The 20,783-nt window shown below is 44.2% G+C and overlaps 1 protein-coding gene across 5 annotated transcripts in view; it reads left to right on the plus strand.

The window, feature by feature from the left end:
• SIAE (sialic acid acetylesterase) overlaps window positions 1-20,783 on the plus strand; it is a 42,074-nt gene that overhangs the window by 8,087 nt on the left and 13,204 nt on the right. For 4 of the 5 annotated variants that reach the window (XM_037134208.2, XM_037134212.2, XM_053659428.1 and 1 more), the window contains exons 3-7: window positions 916-1,091; window positions 10,058-10,196; window positions 13,585-13,762; window positions 15,131-15,240; window positions 15,814-15,947. In XM_037134208.2, coding sequence (XP_036990103.2) covers window positions 916-1,091; window positions 10,058-10,196; window positions 13,585-13,762; window positions 15,131-15,240; window positions 15,814-15,947 — 737 coding nt within the window. Of the gene's footprint in view, window positions 1-898; window positions 1,092-10,057; window positions 10,197-13,584; window positions 13,763-15,130; window positions 15,241-15,813; window positions 15,948-20,783 lie in introns of all 5 variants that reach the window. The other variant, XM_053659429.1, reaches the window with a different exon arrangement.

Raw genomic sequence — 20,783 nt, forward strand, 5'->3', positions numbered from 1 at the left:
CTCTCATTTTTCCACTTTGTTCATGTGGTGTAGCTCTCCTGTGCATAATTTAGCCACTTTGAAGATATTTTTCTTAAGTTTCTGAGTGTGATGTTTGCACGGGTGGCAGCGTGCGAGGGCGAGAGGTAGGAAGGTGGCAGGGAGGTGGTTCCCGAGGAATACGCCATGAGTCTCCGAAATAGGGGCTTGGGCAGCTTTTTCATCTCTTTAACTCAAGTGTGAAAACCTTAAGTCTGGTGAATAACTCTGGGAAAGCAATTAATTGGGCAGATCTGAGTATCTTCTTCACAGAGCTACTAATTTATGTCTCCCACTACTTCTTCATATGAAACTTTCTCACTCACCTTTTACCAGTTCTGGGACAGGAGGACCCAGAACGACTGCTAAGTATTGATCCTTAGTAGCACGTGGGGAGGAGGTGGGGTGGGGTGGGGGTGGTAGGGGGGTGGTGGGTGATGACAAAGATGATACCATCAGGCAAGGGAAGGTTTCAGATTACAACTGATTTTTTTTCTAAACCATGCTCACATTTGGGGCACTGTGTCAATCTATTAGATTATGATTATGTTAATGTTGACAGTTAGATAGTATAATAAGAATTTCTATTTTGCTTTTAGTAAATGCCCTCGAATTTTAATTTCTCTGTATTTTTGTCTCTCCTCATCTAGAATTATAACTAGCTAATGTATTTCTCTTGAGAACACCTCAGTTAAAAGTAAGGAGGATAGAAGTTTTACCTCTGTTGTTATTTGCATTTGCTAGTCTGAAATTTGGCCAGTTTTTACAGCTTTGACTTTAGTCGCTCACTACAGCTGGGAAAGGCTGCCAATGAATATGATGCCTGACAAGATTGGGCTTTAATTTCATTTTAATTAACTGACCGGTGAATTCCTTGGAGCCTTGTTATTATTTCAGCACCCTCTAATACCTGGATGGTGGTGCTGGACCCTTTGAAGCCTGGCGGACCTTATGAAGTCCTGGCACAGCAGACTTACGGGAGAAGGAACCTGACTCTTGGCGTCCGTGATGTCTTATTTGGAGACGTCTGGCTTTGCAGTGGGCAGAGTAACATGCAGATGACGGTCTCCCAGGTAATTTGCAGAGTCTCAGTGGTAATAAGAAATGTTGATGTTGAAGAAAAAGGAGGAGGAGGAAGGGGCAAGGGAGAGAAAGCAATAAAAACCTTTTTTGCCATGTGCTTTGCACATTTGATTTAACATCTTTATGAGGTAAGTATTCTCATTTCACAGACTAGGAAACTGGACTACTTAAGTTAAATTGCCTGCCTCCGGTCACAGTTAGTAGGGGAGCCAGGATATGAGGTGGTACTTCGACTCTGGAGCCTGTGTTCTTAGTTAGGGTAAGTGTGCGGTCAGTGGCTAGGCACGCCTTGCCCACTGTCCTGGGCTACAGGCAGAAGCTAGAGTGTATCCGCTAGTAATGGAGATTTCATTAAAAAAAGTAAAGAAGAAGTAACTGACTCTTTTTCTTGACTGGTCTTAGAAGATGATCTTCTGGAGAAAGCCCAGGGAATCAAAACCATTTGATTTTGCTTTAGTGTTGAGCAGCTAATACACTATTATGTCTTTTGTTGTCATGGAGATTGAAAAATTAAGATTGAATGTTGGCTTTGCCATTTTACTAGGGTATGGCTCAGAGAGGAAATCACTTGATACTTTTGGGACTTTGTTTTTAAAACATCCTTTTAAAAATGTGCTTAAATTAATATAACATACTTATCCTTTTACTGGTTAAATGCACAGTTCAGTAGCATTAAATATACAGGGGAGGGCAAAAATAGGTTAACAGTTGTTTGTGTGGAAAATAATACAATAATTCATAAATAATAAGACAAGAATAAACTGTTTTACGTACTCACCTGTAACTCTACTTTTGCCCACCCCCCCATTCACAATGCTTTGTGTACCCATCCCCTGTCTATACTCAAAACTGTTTCATCATCCTCAGCGTAAACTTGGTATCTGTGGAGCAGTATTTCCCCCTTCCTCCTCCTCCAGCCCTGGTAACCTCTGTTTCTGCTTTCTGTCTGTGAATTTGCCGATTTGAGTTCCCCCGTGTCAATGGAATTGTACAATGCTTGACCTTCGGCACCTGGCTTATTAAGCATAATCTTTTCAAGTTCCCCCCATGTTGTAGCATCTATCAAAATATTACTACCCCCTTTCACGGCTGAATGTATTCTGTTGTATATGCCCATTTTGCTTAGCCACTCATCTGTTGATGGACACCTGGGTTGTTTCCACCTCTTGGCTATTGTGAATAATGCTCCTATGAACGTTGGTGTGCAGACACCTGTTCCAGTTCCTGCTTTCCATTGTTTTAGAGACATACCTGTGGATGGACTTGCTGGGTCATCTGTTCCATGTTTAACTTTTGAGAAACCACCGAACCGTTGTTCACAGTGGCTGTGCCATTTTTTATATTTCTACCAGCAGTATGCCGAGGTTCCAGTTTCTCTACATCCTCACTAACGTGTTACTCTCCTTTTTTTTAAATCATAGCCATATTAGTAGATGTGAAGTGGTATTTCATTGAGGTGTTCATTTGCATTTCCCTAATGATTAATGATATCGAGTATTTATTGGCCACTTGTAAAACTTCTTTTTACAATATTTTTGTAAAAAAATATATTCTAGATATTAATCACTTCTTGGGTGTATGAAACTTACTTGAAAATATTTTAACTTATTCTTTAGGTTGTAATTTCACTTTCTTGAGGGTGTCCTTTGATACACAAAAGTTCCTTATTTTGATAAAGTTTAATTTATTTATTTTTAGTTGTTGTCTCTGCTTTTGGTGTCATAGTCGTGAAACTGTTGCCAAATCCCATGTCATGGACATTTTCCACAATGTTCTAAGAGTTTTATAGTTCTAGCTCTTAAGTTTAGGTCTTTGATTCTTTGTGAGTCAGTTTTGGTAGATGGTGTAAGGTGAGGGTCTAACTTCATGCTTTTGTGGGTGAATATCCAGGTCTCCCAGCACCATTTGTTGAAAGGACTATCTTTTCCCCATCGAGTGGTCTCGGCACTCTTGTCAATAATTAACCATACACATGAGAGTTTATTTCTTGGCTTTCTTTTCTATTTCATTGGTCCGTAGATCTCTTCTTGTACAGCACCATACTGTTTTAATTACTGTAGCTTTGTAATAAGTTTCAAAGTTCAGAATTGTGAGCCTTCCAACTTCATTTTTGTTTTTCAGTATTGTTTTTGGCTAGTCAGGGTCTCTTGAAATGCCATATGAACATAAGGATATGCTTTTTCATTTTTTAAAAAATGGCTATTGGAATTTTGATAGGTATTGTGTTTGAATCTGAATTCTTTGGGTAATATTGATATTTTAACTTCTATAGTGAACATGAGTTGTCTTTCCATTAATGTCTTTAGCAGTGTTTCATAGTTTTTGGTTTATTTGCAAGTGTTTAATTTTTTAGATGCTATTATTTCTTAACTTTCTCTTAGGTTGTTCATTGCTGATATATAGAAACAAATAATTTTTGCATATTGACCCTGTACTGTGAAACTTTGCAGAATTCTTTTATTAGCTCTAACAGTTTTCTTGTGGACTGTGGGGTTTTCTCAATATATAGAGAAGCATATCTTGTAGAGACAGAGATAATTTTACCTCTCACTTCTTTTCTTTCCCAATCTTTTTTTTTTTGTCTAAAGCTCTGGCTCACAGTTGCAGTACAATGTAATAGTGGTAAGAGCAGAGATTCTTGTCTGGTCTGGTCTCAGGGGGAAAGCTTTCATTTTTTTTACCACTGAGTGTGATGTTACCAGTAGGCTTTTCATAAATGACTTTTATCACGTAAAGGCATTTTCCCTCTACTCCTACTTGTCTAAGGGGTTTTGTCATGAAAGTATGTTGAATTTTGTTAAATGTCTGGGGCTTCGTTTTTATGATATGGTGATTATATTTGACCTAACTAATTTACAGGGTTCTTAGGGAAGAGTAGATTACATATATTTTTTGTCTCCCAAAGGCCCTTATGAATTGAAAACTGCTGTCTAAATATAAGATGTCATTATTTTTCAACATTTTATTATAAAAATTTCAAACACACACAAAAGCTAAGACACTTACAAAAACCTATATGCCCATTTCCCTGGATGGACAGGTGTTAATATTTTGCCATATTTGGTTTATCTTTCTTTTTATGGTGAGCCACCTCAGGGTAAACTGCAGACGTCTTAGCACTTCAATTAGGTGTCATATATCACATATATATATATTCATATATCAAATTAATTTGTTTATTATATATATTTTTTGTTTTCACAGAAAGAAGAAATAAATAATAGGCCAATGATGACTTTTTTTGCTCAGCATTTTCCTAGCCTATGATCTCTTTTGTTAATGTCAGTTATTTTTCCTGTATTACAATCATTAGCTTTGGAGACGAACTGTCCTTAAATTCTGAGACTAGAACTTTTCCTTCTTTATTAGAAGTGTGTGGAGGCATCCCTGGGCTTTTTGTGCCCGCCAGAGCGTCGGGAGCACGAGCACTGTGTAGGCTCCTAAGGAGGGGGGTTGGCATGTGCGGCACATGCAGGATCCGGTGGACGGGTCGGGAGGATGCTGACTTGCCAGTATGTGGGTCAGTGATGAAATGCATCTCGAAGCGTTCCCATCGCCACTGCTGCTGGAGAATAGGAACCCTCTGATAGACTAGGAGTGAGGTCTTTCAAGTAACGCTGGGTAAAAAGGACATTGAAAAACTTATCAAGGGAAGCAAGACTTGTAATACCTGTATTGGTGTTCTAGCAAGGTGACCGTGGCAGTGCAAAAGCTGTAGTGCTGTAAGTCTTCGGCACTCAGATTTTTGGGGGGGGGGATCAACTCTGTAGTTAAACACAAAAACAGTCTAGAATAGAGAGAGTGGATTTCGGGATAGAGTGTGGTGGGGTTAGTGCTTCAGACCTCCATTGTCCTTGCTTCATTGGTTTGGTGGCAGCTGTCCGATTTCAAAAAAGTAAGGAAGACCGTTGTTTCCTTTAAATTAGGATCAGGGCTGGACAGTGTGAAACCAAGTTCATAGACACATTTAAACTAAATCAGCTTTTAAAATATTTCTGAAAGATTAGTAAATGTATTTTACTCAGAATCGGCCCTCCAGAGGAATTAGCGTGAGTTATTTGGCACATTTGAAATTGGGATTGATTTTTTATCTGTATTTTCTGATTTTTTAAAATATGAGCATGAAATAAATAAGTATAATTTTTTTTAAGTTTAAAAAATAAGTAATTGGTATTGACTTAATCTCTGGACTATCTGTCAAAGGCTCAGTTTACAATAAAAAGTCATGTTACTTAACTAAAAATCTTAGGAATAAATAATTTCGCATTATTGATTGGCATCAATCTGTTCTGTATACTTTTTTTAATAGATTAAGAACCTGAGATTATATTGTCTTCCCTAGCTCTTTCTCTAATACTCAGTTTCTCCTCAAGCTGATTTTTATTTTCCTGCCTTTCTTGTATTATCTGCTTCTCTGTCTTTGAGAAATATTCAAATTTGAGATTTAAAAATCTCTACAACGAGACCATGATCTGTTTCTTTTTTTAAAAAAGTTATAAAATCGAGTCCTTTCACATACTTTCTGATTTCTTATTTTGCCTCTATTGCTTCTACCCCTTATAGTTTCTTATTCTTTCCCCCCCCAACTAATTACTAAATGATGCTACTAAGAAGAGTCTACTCTGGACCTGTCTACTTCATTTCACTATTAGCTTTCTAATTCAAAATCTAAGTTCTTGCATTTGTGTCTTCTTAGCCAGTATTTTATTTCCTCTTGCTTCCTGCCCTACTTAAATATATGGAAACCTTTTGAATATAAATGTTTATTGAAATGAACTGTAACTGGACTCCCTTTTAACATAAGTAAATGGAAGCAAAACGGAAGTTTTAGCTCTTACTAGAAAGCATGGTTTCATCTAGAAGTGCTATTGCTGTTAACCCATTAATGAAGACCTCTCTTTCCTAATACTTTAATTGCAGTTCTCTGTTTGCAAAGAAAGGCACGGACCAGATCTGTTTTGATTTACACAGTCAGGCTCTCAGTAGCAGTCTATGCCAGGGGATCTCATCCCATTTTCTGTTGAGCTAAATCGGCTTTTGATTGTTAAGAGTGAACACATTCTCTCTGCCTAGAATTTACTCTTTAGCATCTTCCATATTAAATGAGGGCTACAAGCTCTCCGATATAGGAAATTGGAAAAAAGATTCTACCTGACACAGCCAAGTGTTAATTTTTTAGTTTTTGGTTTTAAATCATGCACTTAGTTTGTATGACAGCTTTAGGCACTGACAGCACAGTAAGCCAAGTTTTCTAGTCTCTTCACACTCTGTAGAACTTTATTTTTGATCAAAAGGATGTAGTATGTGACTTCTCCATTATTCCTTTTGCTCATTTCCCCCAAACGCCCCCTTCCCACCACACACACAGTGTGTCTGTCTCTTTCCTCCCATCCTCCATGTGACCTTTCTGAGGAGGTAAGATTTCCACTATAACCTACCACTCTTCACATTCAAATGAAGGAAATGGCAGATTGTATGCCCATCTTGTTGTTAGGGTAAAGTGGAATTTTTAAGTTGAGTGTTATTTATAACACTGAGTGAGATGTTTATAAATGGAGAAAAGTCTAAATGTTCATCTGTCGCCTCCTCAGACAGGGTAGGTCTTAAGACTTGGGTATTTCTAGTTGAGCCCAGAAGAAGATGGCCAACAGTAGGCTGCACACCCGCTTTTCAATATCTTGGCAACCCTGACAGTCCCGCTCCACGAGTAGAGAAATTAAAATCCAGCTCCGATAACACATTACAATAAAAGAGACACAGAGGTCATGATGGGTAGCTTATTTACAGTTATTCCCTCAACTTTTAGAACTGCTGTTATACTGTAGTAGAAGGTGAAATACACCATGCACATGTACCCCCATCAGACACACACACGCACACACACAGCCTTGCTCCCTATGCACACCCTGTGCCAAGTGCTAAGATTCTCGGAGGAAACAGATTCTTGATGTTTCTTCATTAATGCAAGAATTCGGTGTAAAGGTCACAAATTGAACCCCCGTGACCAGCTGCTTTGATGGTGATCTGCCCGTCCCCAGAGAGCCCGCGTTGCTCCCTCTCAGCCGCAGCAGCCTTAATGACTTCAGATACCTTGGTGTTCATTTACATCCTCATTAAAATACTTGGTAGAAAAATAATTACACTGAGGTGTTTGATGAGATGAAATTTGATCTCAGCAGATGGAGAAAGGCTTCCCCTTTCATCAGCAGGGAAGCCATGTGTCATTTAAATGAAAATCTTCCTGAAATCTCTTTATTCCTAAATTTGTTGCCAATATCCCTAAGGAAATTGCATCCATCACAAAGGCTTGGTGATATTGGGAGAGGAGACCAATTTCAGAAGTAATTGTCATCAGGGACAGCAAGAATTTTCTCCCACCCCCATTTTTTTCCAGCTCTCTGTGGCTTTCAAGTTTTGACTTGAAATAATACACAAATGTTGAGCTTGAAAATGGAAGCTTTTCAGCCAAATGATTTAGATCCAGTTCTGTGTGCTGGTAACAAGGTGGGAGAGTGCCAGCCATCCCGACTTTGTTGGCCTCGTAGTACTCTAAGTGTTAGCAATGGGTCTGAAAGACGGGGAGCATGTTCACCATGCTGCCTCCCCAAGCTGGCATCTCCGGCAACGAGGCACTTGAGTTCCCAGTCAGTGCGGAAGCTGGCGTGGGTGGAGGGGAGGGAAGCAGTCCCATCCACTGTTTCCATGGGAGCAGCAGCCTCAGCACTTCACAAAGAACTGAATTTCAGGAGAGGTGACTCTTTACAGATACTTGCTGCTGAAAAATAATTCCCCTGCCAGGATATACTGTGAGTGCATTCGCCTGCCCTTAAACTCTTTTACAGTTTTATTTTATAAACTGGCCAGGCAAGATCCTGAACAAACGGACCTGATTTTCCAATGGAATTTTCCCGAGACCATATGTAATCTGTGCCCCGATAGTGGGAAGACCAGTAACCCTGGCAGGCTAGAGCTGCTGCCACCCAGGGAGCATTTCAGGCTGTGCTTCCATGGTGACGGAAAGAGCCATTTGCGCCTGGCCATCTTACTGACCACAGCAGGTGCAGTGGCAAGTCACGAGGCGATTCAGGGGGCAGCACATTTCAGCGAACTGGCCTGTGGGGGCAGTCTGGCAGCTCCCTCTTTCTCTTACAGCGTGGGCTGGAGGGCCAGCTGTATTCTCCATGGTGGGCGGGAGGGAAGGCGAGCCAGCTGCGCACTCTGCGGCTCGCGGCCAATGGCAGGTATCCAGCCTCCTGGGCTCCTCGCTGGGCAGTCCTGCCTCAGCTGGGGCGCCTGTTCCCTGAGGCCAGCGCTAGCCGGGGCTTCCTGACACTCCTGTTTGCCTTTGTTTTGGGAAAACCAGACTAGTCCAGGGGCATAGAGACAGGACAAGAAAGAGCAAACACACAAATAAAGCAAAAAATGTATTTACGTTACATCCCTCTTAAAATAAGAAAAATAACCAAAAAATCAGGATTAAAGGAAATAGCACTTATGCGTAAACTCAGAGAGGGCTGTTGCCCAACGTGAAGCAGTGCAGACCCCACACATTCTTGTCCTGAAAATCTCCAGTCCTTCCCACTCTCCGGGCAGTGGGTGAGGGGTCACACAGTGGTTTGGGGGAAAGGGATGGGTCTTTGGATGGACCCTTTTCTTGTTTAGTTTCTTGGAACTCTCCTTAGCGGTCACCCCAAACCCTGCTTTTGAAATTGCCATGTCTCCCTCGCTTTTCTTTGGTGGTTGGCTAAGAGCCAGATGAGGACATAAGCGTGTTGAGGCTGATTTCAGTGTGCTGCAGCAGTTCGGCAGTCATTTCTCAGATGTTTCTTTCAAATACACTTCTCTTAGGTGGTATGGATTACACAAATCCACCTCCCCCCGGCCTTTTTGGCTCCATTAAAAAAAATTGAATACCATGGCTTCATGTTATCAGGTACTTTTCCTGAATAGAAGTATGTTTGCGTCTCAGCATGTCACAGTGGTTTCATTGACGGTTTGCTCGTCTTCAACCTAAATCGCTCCATTGCTCTTCTCACCTAATACAGACTCACTCCTCGAGACCTCAGGTTTTACTGCAGTTCTGCCTTCTTTGGAGACATTACTCTTCATGATCTCTTTTGGGCAAGGCGGGTCAAGGTGACTCCCACCAGCCCCTTACTGGTTTTGGTTATTGGTTTGATCTCGGTATGCTGAAGGCTCAGAAAGAGCGCAGAGGGCGGTGTTGACATAACAAACATCCAAACCTGTAGAGAATTTTAATGAGTTTATCTGAGCCAAACTCACAACAATTGCCAGGAAGCGAAGTCCCAATGGATTGAGAAAATGCTCCGGAGGATGGCAGTTTTGCAGCTTGTTTCATACATTGGAATTGAAGGAGGAGATGTCAGGAGGGTTACATGAAATCCTCCGTTGGTGGTAGATTGAAGGCAAAGCTAGGGAGAACCTGGAATTGGATTAAAAGTACAATGAAGAGACACATACTTCTTTTACATTGGTGGGTCCGTGATAGTTGATTGACGTTTACTGAGATTGTACACAGATGACAAGATAAGGCTTCTGTGGCCTCTCTCCTGCTTTGGCATGATGGGTGTACCGTGAGAGGTCTAGAGAAGATTAGTCTGACTTTTCAAAGGTCCGTTATCTTCGATGCAAAAAGACAACAGACAGGCTCAGTTAAGGTCAGGATTGACCTTTGTCAAGAAAGTTACAGGCCTGGGACTGGACTACCCGTCCCGACCTGCTTTTAGTTAGGAATTTCTATGTTCAGATCATCCTTTGTGGTTACTTTCTGCCTCTCGAGTTTGTAGGCCCTGCCATGGGGGCCTCCCCTGAGCTTTTGAGGCTTAGCTGTGGCCCCTTTTCTGTCCACAATTGGTAGTGTTTAAGAGGCAGTCAGACAGCTGAACCCCTGCTGAGTAGATTGGCGTAAGAAATGACAGCCCTCTTCCTGTTGTAGATATTTAACGCTACGAGAGAGCTGTCCAACACCGCTGCCTACCAGTCAGTCCGCATCCTCTCTGTGTCCCGGGCTCAGGCGGAGCAGGAGCTGGAGGATCTTGCTGCGGTTGATCTGGAATGGTCAAAGCCCACCGCGGGTGAGTTGGGTGCTGGAGCACGTGCCATCTCTTCTAGAAAGGGTCAGTGACCCAGGTGGGATCTGTAATCCTGAATTTTCTTACCTATTTATTATGATTCAACCATCCCTTTTTTCATTTCTGACTCTCCACCCCATTCCTGAAGGTAGCCACTCCCTAAGTTTATTCCTAAGACCCCACTGGTGAGTCTGCTTCCTTGCCCCGCGCAGATGCCCTGCCTTCAGCTTCCCAGATACACGGAGGCCATCGGCATGACCTCGGCCAGCGTCTCTCATCAGCGCTTCAAGGCTCTCCTCGTCTCTCTCCTCCTGTGTTTCCGGGTCTGAACACCCTGGCTGGTGCCCTCTCACGGCTACCTCTGACGCAGGCTCTTACTTCCTCCAGGTTCTTCTTACCCCCATAGCTCCGTGTTTCCATTCCACTGCCCGTTCAGCAGGAAATCTTCATTTCCCGCCTGCTCTGCGTGGCTCTGTGCTAGGCACCAAGGGGACAGCCGTGAGCAAGACAGACGCAGTTCCTATTCTCAAACCTTAGCTTTTCTTTTATTATAACAAATAAAGCAAAATCGAACATAACAAACATCCTTCACACACTCCTGAATTCTCCCCTCTGCTTTGTTAAACCTTCCTAGAACATCTTCTTTTTCATTCTTTTCGCTGCCTTTCCATGTGTTCATGCTTTAACCCTTCATAATGTGTCTTCTGCTCCCATCTCAACAACTTCTTTGCCTTGACTTGACTACTGTGTTTCTAATTGTACATTCTGGATACCTCGACAGCCTTCAACACTGCCGACCACCCCGCTTATGAACCACGTGTTTCTGTCGGCTTGCGTGGCCCTTCCCTTCTCTGCTCTTCTCCTCTGTCTTCTCCCTGCCTGTGTCTTGGCCTTCTTTGCCTCCTTCCTCCCGCTGTGGTGTGCTCTTAGTCCCATTCCTATTTTGTCCGTCTGTTCTTTGCTTTGGTAACCTCGATTGCTCCTACATTTTCAAGTATTAATAAATTCAGCAAATACTTGAGTGCCCACTGTGTGCTAGCACTGGTCTTGGTTCTGGGGGTACAGCAGTGAATAAAACAGTCAAGGACATCTGTTCTCATGGAGCTTGCCTTCCGGAGCAGCGGAAGGAAACGTACTCATTAAATTAGTAAGTTTTGTAGGGAGTGTCTGATATTGTTCAATATCACACTGTCTGAACTCTCCCTTTAAGAAGTTAGGAACTGCCCTGGCTGGTGTTGCTCAGTGGATTGAGTGCTGGCCTGTGAACCAGGCGGTCGCTGGTTTGATTCCCAGCCAGGGCACATGCCTGGGTTGCAGGCCAGGTCCCCAGTAGGGGGCGTGTGAGACGCAACCACCCATTGATGCGTCTCTCCCTCTCTTTCTCCCTTCCTTCCCATCTTTCTAAAAATAAACAAATAAATCTTTAAAAAAAGAACTTAGGAACTAAATTTAGTTTGGTAACTTCTTGGATGAATCTTTTGCTTTATGAATGTTCACCACATGCTATCCCAAACCTCAGGAATCACTCGGGCTTGATTGGTGTGTTTATATTTTGCTTTCACCTCCCTTTCATTCTCTGAGCTCAGAAACCAAATAAATCTGGGGGCATCAAGGGAGAGATTTGATGGTGATGCGTGCCAATGAAACAAAGTAAGTAAAATTTATCAGGGAAGGGGAGCAGTAGGGACTCTTGGGGTGAGGGTGGGTAGTGGTTCCCAGTTTGAATGGCCAGGGGAGAAAGGTGATGCTTCAGTAATAACCTGAAAGAGGTGAAACAGTGCGGATGTCTGAGGAAGAGCGCAGTGGGCCGGTCCGTCTCACCTTTCCATTCGGTCCTGCTTCCCTCCTTGTCACCCCTCTGCCTGCAACTGGGAGGGTTTCGTGATTTTAAGGACTCTGTGATTAGATTGGGCCCCCCTGGATAATTTAGGATTATCTCCCTTCTCAGGTTAAAGGCATTCGGTGTGGGCATCTGCAGGGACTCTTCTGCCTACACACAATCGCATTCTTACGCATTTCCAAGTGGCTTTCCCTCTTCCAAACCCCAGGGTGCGACTTCAGCCTCCCCTCCAGTCTTCTCTTCCTTTTGTAACCTATGCTCCAGTCAAGCACTTTGAAATTTTTTCCCTATTTTATGTGCCTTTTTATGGATTGCTTTTTTGCGCCTTGAATGCCAGCTCTGCTTATTAAACTTCCATCTGTCCTCCAAGGCTCCCCCACCTCTCTCCCTGTCCCTCTTGGTTGCCTTTTCTCTCTACCTGCGCATCAATGAGTCCAGCTTCACACCAGCCACCCGCAGCCACCCAGCACCAGCCGACAAACATCTACCAACTCTCTGTCCCGTGTCTGGGGTCCAGACACTGAGTGGGGGAAGGGAAACACTGTGCAGTGGATATGATGGAGGCAGCGGGAGGAAGTCAGTCTTTATTAGGCTTTTTATGATCTGTCTTTCATTTTATATTCATTCTTTTGCTGTTAAAACCCCTTAATACGCGTTAGTGCCTCTTGAGGCACTTAACCATATTTTGCCACATGTTTTATTCAGCTGAATAGATGCCTTATTTTGTAGAATATAAGACCTGTGAGGAGAGGTTGCATGCTTCTCCTTTTTATTTACTGTCCTACCGCCACCTAGAAGTGCCTGGCACCTACTAGGTGCTCCACCAATTTTAATTGATTTCAAATTGATTTGAATTCCCTCTATGACACCATCAACTTTTTGAGGGCCAGAACTACCGGTACATTGAATTTGCATCTTTGATAGCGCCAAGCCAGCGATTTACACAGAGTAGTTCTTTAATAAGCATTAGGTTGAATGTTCCTGTCCATTGGGTGTGTGTGCACGTGTTCCCCTCTTCTTCCTCTTTCTTCTGACGTGGAAGTGGCCCACTCCAGTGCGTGTGGCAACTGGGCCGTGTGGACAGATGGCTCTTGTTGCCCTTCCCTTTCATCCCAACCTCCCATTACTAATTCGTCCATGATTTCATCACTACAGCTGTAAATCTGGGTATAATACACATTTTTTCTCGACATGCTCCCTGCACGCTCATTCCCTTCCACAGAGCCACCTGGGAACGAATGCAGAGGTGCGGTGAGGGTAGTCTAGGGGCCCAGTGGCCTTTCTGCCCCTCACCTGCTGAGTAGGACTGTTCGTATTCCTGGGTTCTCAGGAGCCTGGAAGTGTTACAGGAACAGGGGGTCTGCTCGTCTGGCTTGGGAGCTTCACTCTCTGCTCATGAGACGGTCGCCTTTTAGTCTTACTCTCCTTTTGGAAATTCTTAGCAAGGAACACAAAGGGTGACCCGCACCTGCTCCTGTCACTCGGCCCTTCTGCACCTGCAGTTTGCAGCTGTCTACTCTTCCCTAACTCTTTAACCATTTCTCCAAACAGACAACTTAGGCCACGGAAGTTTTGAGTACATGTCAGCCGTGTGCTGGCTCTTTGGGCGTTACCTGTATGACACGCTGCAGCATCCCGTTGGGCTGATCTCCGCCTCGTGGGGTGGGACCCCCATCGAAGCCTGGTCACCTGGAAGGTCCCTGAAAGCCTGTGGGGTCCCTAAGCAAGGGTAAGAAAGCACCCTCTTGTCCAGGAGCAAGCTTGCCAGGAGGTTATCCAAGAGAGAAGGCCCATCCAAGGGCTCCGCTGGGGAGTCAAGCATGTGTTGAATGTCCAAATATGTATCTACTTACTCCGTGCTAGGTGAGCTGTTATTTCACTGTCGTCACCACCACAGGCACCAGAGAATGTGACAAGCAATTGTGATTCTTTTTCTTAATAATGCTTATAGCTAATGCTTGCCAAAAGCTTTATGCTGGAAGATGTTATAAGCAGTTTATATATAGCAACTCACTTAATACTCACAGCCACCTCTTGAAATGTGGACACTATTAACTTACTGTAGGTAAAGATACTGAGTCCCATAGCACTTTGGTGACTTGCTCACGGATGCTGAGTCGGTGGTGCAGTGTGGCTTCGGTGTCTGTGCTCTGAAGCACCGTGCCGTATTACCGGTAAGAACGTGCGGAGTGACTGGGAGAATGTGTGTAGCACACTGGTTGTGAAAGCACACTCAGGAAGAGATGGACCGGGAAGGATGCTTGGTGGCGGGGTGGGGGTTGGAGTCAGGCTCATGGAGGAAGCCTGGACACTCCCTCGAAGCTGGAGATGAGCAACATGTGAACTGCTTTCGCAGACATTGTCCCATCAGTTCTGGGAGGGCCTCTGGCAGAGGGTGGACTTGCGTGCTTGGGCAAAGGTGTGCCTGTGTGAACGTGTTTGGTTTTGGGGCAGAAAGAGTCACCTGTGGGAAAGTAGGAGGAATCTGAAGCCAGGCCTCCAGCTCGCCTGGAAGGGACAAGTCCAAGGGTGTAGGGAAGTGTGCATTCTCACATACAGCGGCTGCAAGTGTGAGTTCACACAAGTATTCTACAGAAAGATTTAGGAGCATGTTGAAAACCTGAAAAATGTGCCTTTTGACCCAGTAATTTCATTTCTGGGAATTTAAGAAAATACTTAAATCTGTATGTAATAATTAAGCTATAAGAAAGACAGTCATGGCATTGCTTATAAAAGCCAACAGCTTAAAATAATCTAAGCATCCATCGAGTGTGAGTTAAATAAATGTATTGTCCACATGAGAGACTCATAATAAAACACTTCTCTCTGTGGTTTTAATGACCTCAGCTGGAAGCTGGGGTGGCCCTCTCTGAACCCACAGCAAACCGGCTGATACACTTATCCTGGGAAGAACCTGGGGGTGAAATTCAGAGACTGTTTGCATGTTCACCTGTGAAACAAATTGGTTCAAGTTAATTCTGTGTTGCTTTCATCGGAAGTTAGCCCCAAGGGAAAGCCGAATGGATGCCCAGCTTTGGGATCTGATGCGACCAATCACTAGCTCTCTCGTGACACTCGTGCATCTTACTGATTTCAGGTTCGTCCCACCCGACTCTGTGACTGGCCCCAGTAAGCCCTCGGTTCTCTGGAACGCCATGATCCATCCCCTGTGCAGTGTGACTCTGAAAGGCGTAATATGGTACCAGGGTGAGTGTTTGATGTGCTTTTTGCTCACTGAGTCAGTTCGCTGTGCTGCATACCACACCACTCTAGAATTTAGTGCCTTAAAATAAAAATAATTTTGTTTTAAGCCCACTATTCCGTGGGCTAGCAGGGTAGTTTTTGTGTCTGAGTTGCTGCAGCCGATTTGTGCTAAAATATGTTACGTGTTTCTGGCCACCTTGGCAGGTTGTCTGATGTCTGGGAGACTTAGAACGGCCTCTCCCTTGTGGGTGAGGACTAGGAGCTCTGTCCGCTGGGCCCGTGGTTCTCCTGTGGCCCCAGCCTGCAGCAGGCTGGCTCAGACTTCTTTCTTGTTTACACAGCAGTCTCAGGGTTCCAGGTGTATCCGGAGAGAGCAAACCCCTAAGCTGAAGCACTTTGCAAGTCTCCACTTGCATCATGTTTGCTTCTGCCATATGGGCCCGAGCAAGTCACAGGCCAGGCCAGAGGGCCTGCAGGAAGGCCCCCTTCCTAAGGACATGGGTGGAAGTTAGGGGGGAATGTGCGGCCATTTTTGCATCCACCCCCAACTCCTCTGACAACTCGGTCTGTTTTCAGGGGAGGCCAACGTAAATTTTAACAGAGACCTGTACAACTGCACGTTCCCCGCACTCATTGCCGACTGGCGCCAAACCTTCCACCTCGGCTCTCAGGGGCAGACAGAGCGTCTCTTCCCGTTCGGTTTTGTTCAGGTTCGTGTTAAGGGGACAGGCGTGGGCCTCGCTGTGCAGACGTGCTGTTGAGATCTCTTTCCTGGACCCCTTGTTTCTTCCTCTTTCACCCTCACAGCCACCGGTCAGGAACTGAATATAAGACTTAATTCATCACCGTTCACTGATGGGACAATTAAATCTTTTGAAAAAGTTAGTAACTAGTGTTTGTTCCTATTAAAAAAGCATTACAGAGAAGGTGGAGGGATTGGCTAAAGAACACACATGTGTAACCCAGAGACTCAGACGGCAGAGTGGCGATGGCCGGAGGGAGAATGGGGACATCTGGAATAGTGTCAACAATTAAAAAGGAAAAAAAGTGTTACGTGTTCATTAAAGAAATATTAAAAAGATAAGCGAAAAACATTCATAATTCCACAATCCGTGAATAAGCAGACTTTGCTGCTCATTTTTGAAGTAGGATCCTCACCATAATGCTGTACCATGTCTCTCTTTCCTTTCTCACAGTGTCATATTGTGAATATTTTTCACACCAATAAATATTAACCTCAGGCATAATTGATAATGATTACAGAGTATTCTAAAATAGGGTTATATTATAATTTATTTAACTAGTCCTCAGTAGATTGGCACTGAGGTCGTTGCTTTAAACATTTTGCTTTTGTAAGTAGTGGCATATTTATATTCTTTGTAGCTAACTCATTGCATACATGCTTCATTATTTCCATAAGAGAAATTCCCAGAAATTAAATTGGTGGGTTAAATGAAATACTTTAAGGCTTTAAACATGTTCCCACATTTCTCTGTCAAAGTCTATGAATTTGTATAAATTCATACCCTTAGCAACAGCGTGTGAGGACGCGCACCTCCACACACCCTCCCCAGCCTGGTGTCACCCTGCCACTCCTCAGAATGAGCCTCGTTTCCTCGCTCCCAGCCCATTGCGCATACCCTGCGCCTGAAATAATCTCTCTCTCCCATACTTTCCTAGCTCACTTTTAATGATCCTATAGGTCGCAGCCTGGGTATAAGTTAGGAAGCCTTCTGGGCCTATTCAAAATCTGGGTTAGGGACCCCCTTTCCCCAGATGGGTGACTCTGTAGCACCTTCTGCTTCCCTGTCTCCTTGCATGTAGATTGCTCGCATGACCATATTTTCCCGGGTCACTTGTATGTCCCCACTACCTAATTAGTTGACACTTGTATGTGACCTAACACATGAATAAAATACGCCTCGAGAAAATGTGCTTTTACTTCGTGATAATTAGTCAAAAAGATTCTGCTCCCAGCCTTGTCTGAAAGGAATCGCATGTTTAGCAAAATTCATAGTTGCCTTGTCTCACCGGTTTCTAAGACCTGGACCTTTTAGTAGGGTGGGAGTTCTGCCTTTGCTGGAACTCAGGAAATGAAACAGGTGAGGTGTTTTGAAAACAAAGCCGGACTCGCAGCACGTGATGGAATGGGCTCTAGTGTTTGAACTGGACACAGTGCCTGCAGGCAGCTGCCTCCAAAGGCCCGCGAGTCCCTCCTTCCTGCCCTGCGCCATCTCTTCTACCTTGTCCTACTTCACCACACTTTTTTTGGATGAAGATTTTTATAGATACTCCTCGCACTTATAATTACTTTAAAATCATTTTTCTTACATTTATTTTGACTTTGAAACAAGATTATTCTGCTCATTATTATCAAAATAGCAACTCCTGTCACCAGCTCTGTGTTACTGTTGGTGGAAACTACATTTAGATTAGAGGGACTTTTTTTTTGGCTCTTAGCCTGTGTACGTGGTGATTTAAATATGACTTCAGCCACTTCAAACCAGAAGTTTGTATTGAATGCTACTGATGTGCTAGGAACTGAGTGAGGGCTAGAAACACCATGTAGCCCAGAGACCTTGGCCTTGCACTTAGGCCTGACGGTTTAGCAGAAGCCCCTTAGCCTCTGAGCTTTCACTTTGCATCATCAACAAAAATATGTAGCTTGCCTGTGGAAGACCGAGACTGCGAACATCTGCCTCCAAAGGGAAATGTCAGACTTGATGATGCAGCCGTCCTGAGCATGGGTCTGAAGCCGGGCTGCCTGATTCAAGTCCCAGCTCTGACACTTCTTCAGCTGTGTGATTTCAAACAAGACCTCAAACTTCTTTGTTATTAAGTGTCAAGTGAGTCAATTCATGGGAAGCCTGGCACATGACAGACAGTGTTAGTGTTTGTTTTTAATCAATGAGAGAAGGCAGAACTTCTGGAGGACAGTTGGTCTACAGGGAAGCATGAGGTTATGGGTTTGACCTGGTGGTTGCAGCAGCTGGAACGATGGGAGATGAAGGATCAAGCTCAGCGGGTAGACCAGGCCCAGACACACGTGTCAGAGAGTCATTCGTAGAGAAATGACCTGAAGCAGGGAGGGGACAGGAGCAGGAGGCTAGGGACTGGAGTCCTTGGGACTATACTTTCTTAAAAGGGGTTTGGAGGACCAGTGGAAGAGACTGTGGACTTTAGCATATTATTCGTAAAGTTCTCTGAATGTGCCACCTTTATATTCTTGGCTATTGTTTGCCTTCATAAGCAGCAGTATTTCTACTAATCACCATGGGAGATTGAACTGTATCTCCCACTAGGAAAAACCGTGTAGTTGCAGAGTTTAGTTTGCTGGTGCCCCCATGTGGCCAGTGTGCACTAGTGCAGTCACCAAAATGGAGTGGAGAACGGGGCAGGACTTCTCAGCAAGACTGCCATTTTGAGAAAACTTCCTTGGTGTGAGTGACTGTTGTTAGCATTTCTCCCTGTTGTGTTTCAGGCTGGTACTTATTCTAGATCTTTCTGGTAGCTTGTTGCTATGCTCCCCATCATGGCGTTGACTGGGTGACCATGGTTCCACTTTCAGTCTTCTGGGAGTCGTTTGGGAAGAAATGGGTTAACTCGCCAATCTTTCTATTTCATCTTCTAGTTTTCATGAGATTCCATTGTGAAATGTCAGCATCTCTTACTGTACAGATTAAAGCCAGTTTGCATAAGAGCTTTTATTAAGAGAATTGAAATATCCTCTACATTCCCTAGCATACCTGTCAACGTAAGAAACATCCAAACCTGTAGCCCAACTGAAGACAGTTGCTGGGAAGCAGAATCTCAACAGATTGAGATCTGCTGCGGAGAATGTCGGTTTTGCAGGTTATGTTTACACTAGACTCAAAGCAGGAGATGTGAGGGGGTTACATGGGATCCCCTGGTGGTAGATTAAAGAGGTGGGAGACAGCAAAGCAGGGAAACCTCTAAGAATGCATAAAAAGTAAAATGGAAAGACACGTACTTCTTACATCGGTGGGCACAGGATAGTTAATAACTAACATTTACAGCGCACAGAGATGGCATGGGGGGAACCAGGTAGCAGTGAGGGTCTCTGCTATCTTCTGTGGTCTCGTGCTCTGGTGCAGAGGTTGTGCCCTCAGGGGTCTGGAAAAGGGGGTTACTCTGACCTTCCAGAGGTCTGTTATCTTCGATGCAGGAGGGCAGTGGACAGGCTCATTCAGGTAAAGACTGACCTTTGTCAAGCAATCTACAGGCCTTGGACGTCACTACCCGCTGTGACTCGCTTTCAGTTCGGGTTTGATGTTCAGACCCTCCTGTGTGTTCACCTTCTGTGTCTGAGTTGGTATGGCCCTCCACGCGGGCCTCTCCTGAGCTTGTCAGGGTTAGATACTTTTCATACCATATCCCTTCTGCTACTGCTGCTTCCTTTTCTCCCCCTTTAGGATATTCTCAGTATGTCAGTTAAAGCGGTCCTTTGGGATGTACGTCACATGAGAAGGCTCCATTGGTCCCTCCGCACCAGCCATACATGGTCTGCCCCTGCGTCCGTGACCCTCTGACCTCATCTCCTGATTTTCCTTGCCTCGCTTACGCCACTAGTCACAATGGCTGTCATACCTTTTTCAGTCATACTAAGTGTACTTCCACCTCAGGGCCCACCATACTTTTTCCCTTCTGTATGGAAAGTAATTTCCCCGTATATTAGTTTTCTATCACTACACAACAAATTACTGCATGTTTAGCAGCTTAAAGCAAGGCCATGCTGTGACCCATCACAGTTTACATGGGTGAGGAGTCTGGGTAGGCGTACCTTAGGTGAGTCCTCTGCTCAGGGCTGCAGTGAAGGTGTTGGATGGAGCTGGGGTCGCATCTGAAGCCTAGGGTTTTCTTCCAGGCTCATGAGGCTGCTGGCAGAATTCATTTCCTTGAAGCCGTAGAGGTCGTGGCAGCTTACTTCTTGAAGGCCAGCAGGAGAGCATCTCTGACCCCTGGGTTAGCTTCACCACGGTACTCTAGCTTTTGATTATTTTGAAGTCAGCTGTGATAAGGGACCTTACTTACATCTACAGAATCCTAAGCAGACAATTCAGATGTTATAGATTCTGCATGTTGGGTATTATCCTTTCTCTTATGCCCCCGCATTCAATTGGATGCCTGGTTCTGTCAGTTTGTCTTGTAGGTTGCCTTATTTCTAACCATCCTCTTCCCACTATTGTTTTAGATTAGCCCCTTCTCTTCTGCGTCGAGAATATTATAGTACCTTCTGAACTAACAGGTCTCTTTTTTTTCTTCACAGATCATTTGTATGACCACTATATGAATCTTTTGAAGTATCTACTTATCGTGTTAATAATTTCAGTGTCTCTTATTTTTAAGGTGAGGTGAATTTCTCACCTAAGCATTTTAAAGTGTTCAGCTCCGTCTCATTTAGTACATTCACAGTGTTTTGTGACCGTCTCTCCAGGTGGTTTCTTGTTGCTTATAAAGTGTAAGCTCTGTCCAAACACTTGCCTGACTGTCTTTCCAGCCTTGTCTTTCCCACGTAAATTCTCTAC

Source organism: Artibeus jamaicensis, unplaced genomic scaffold (assembly GCF_021234435.1).
Source record: "Artibeus jamaicensis isolate MK-2021 breed Jamaican fruit bat unplaced genomic scaffold, CSHL_Jam_final scaffold_660, whole genome shotgun sequence".
Classification (NCBI taxonomy): Eukaryota; Metazoa; Chordata; class Mammalia; order Chiroptera; family Phyllostomidae; genus Artibeus; species Artibeus jamaicensis.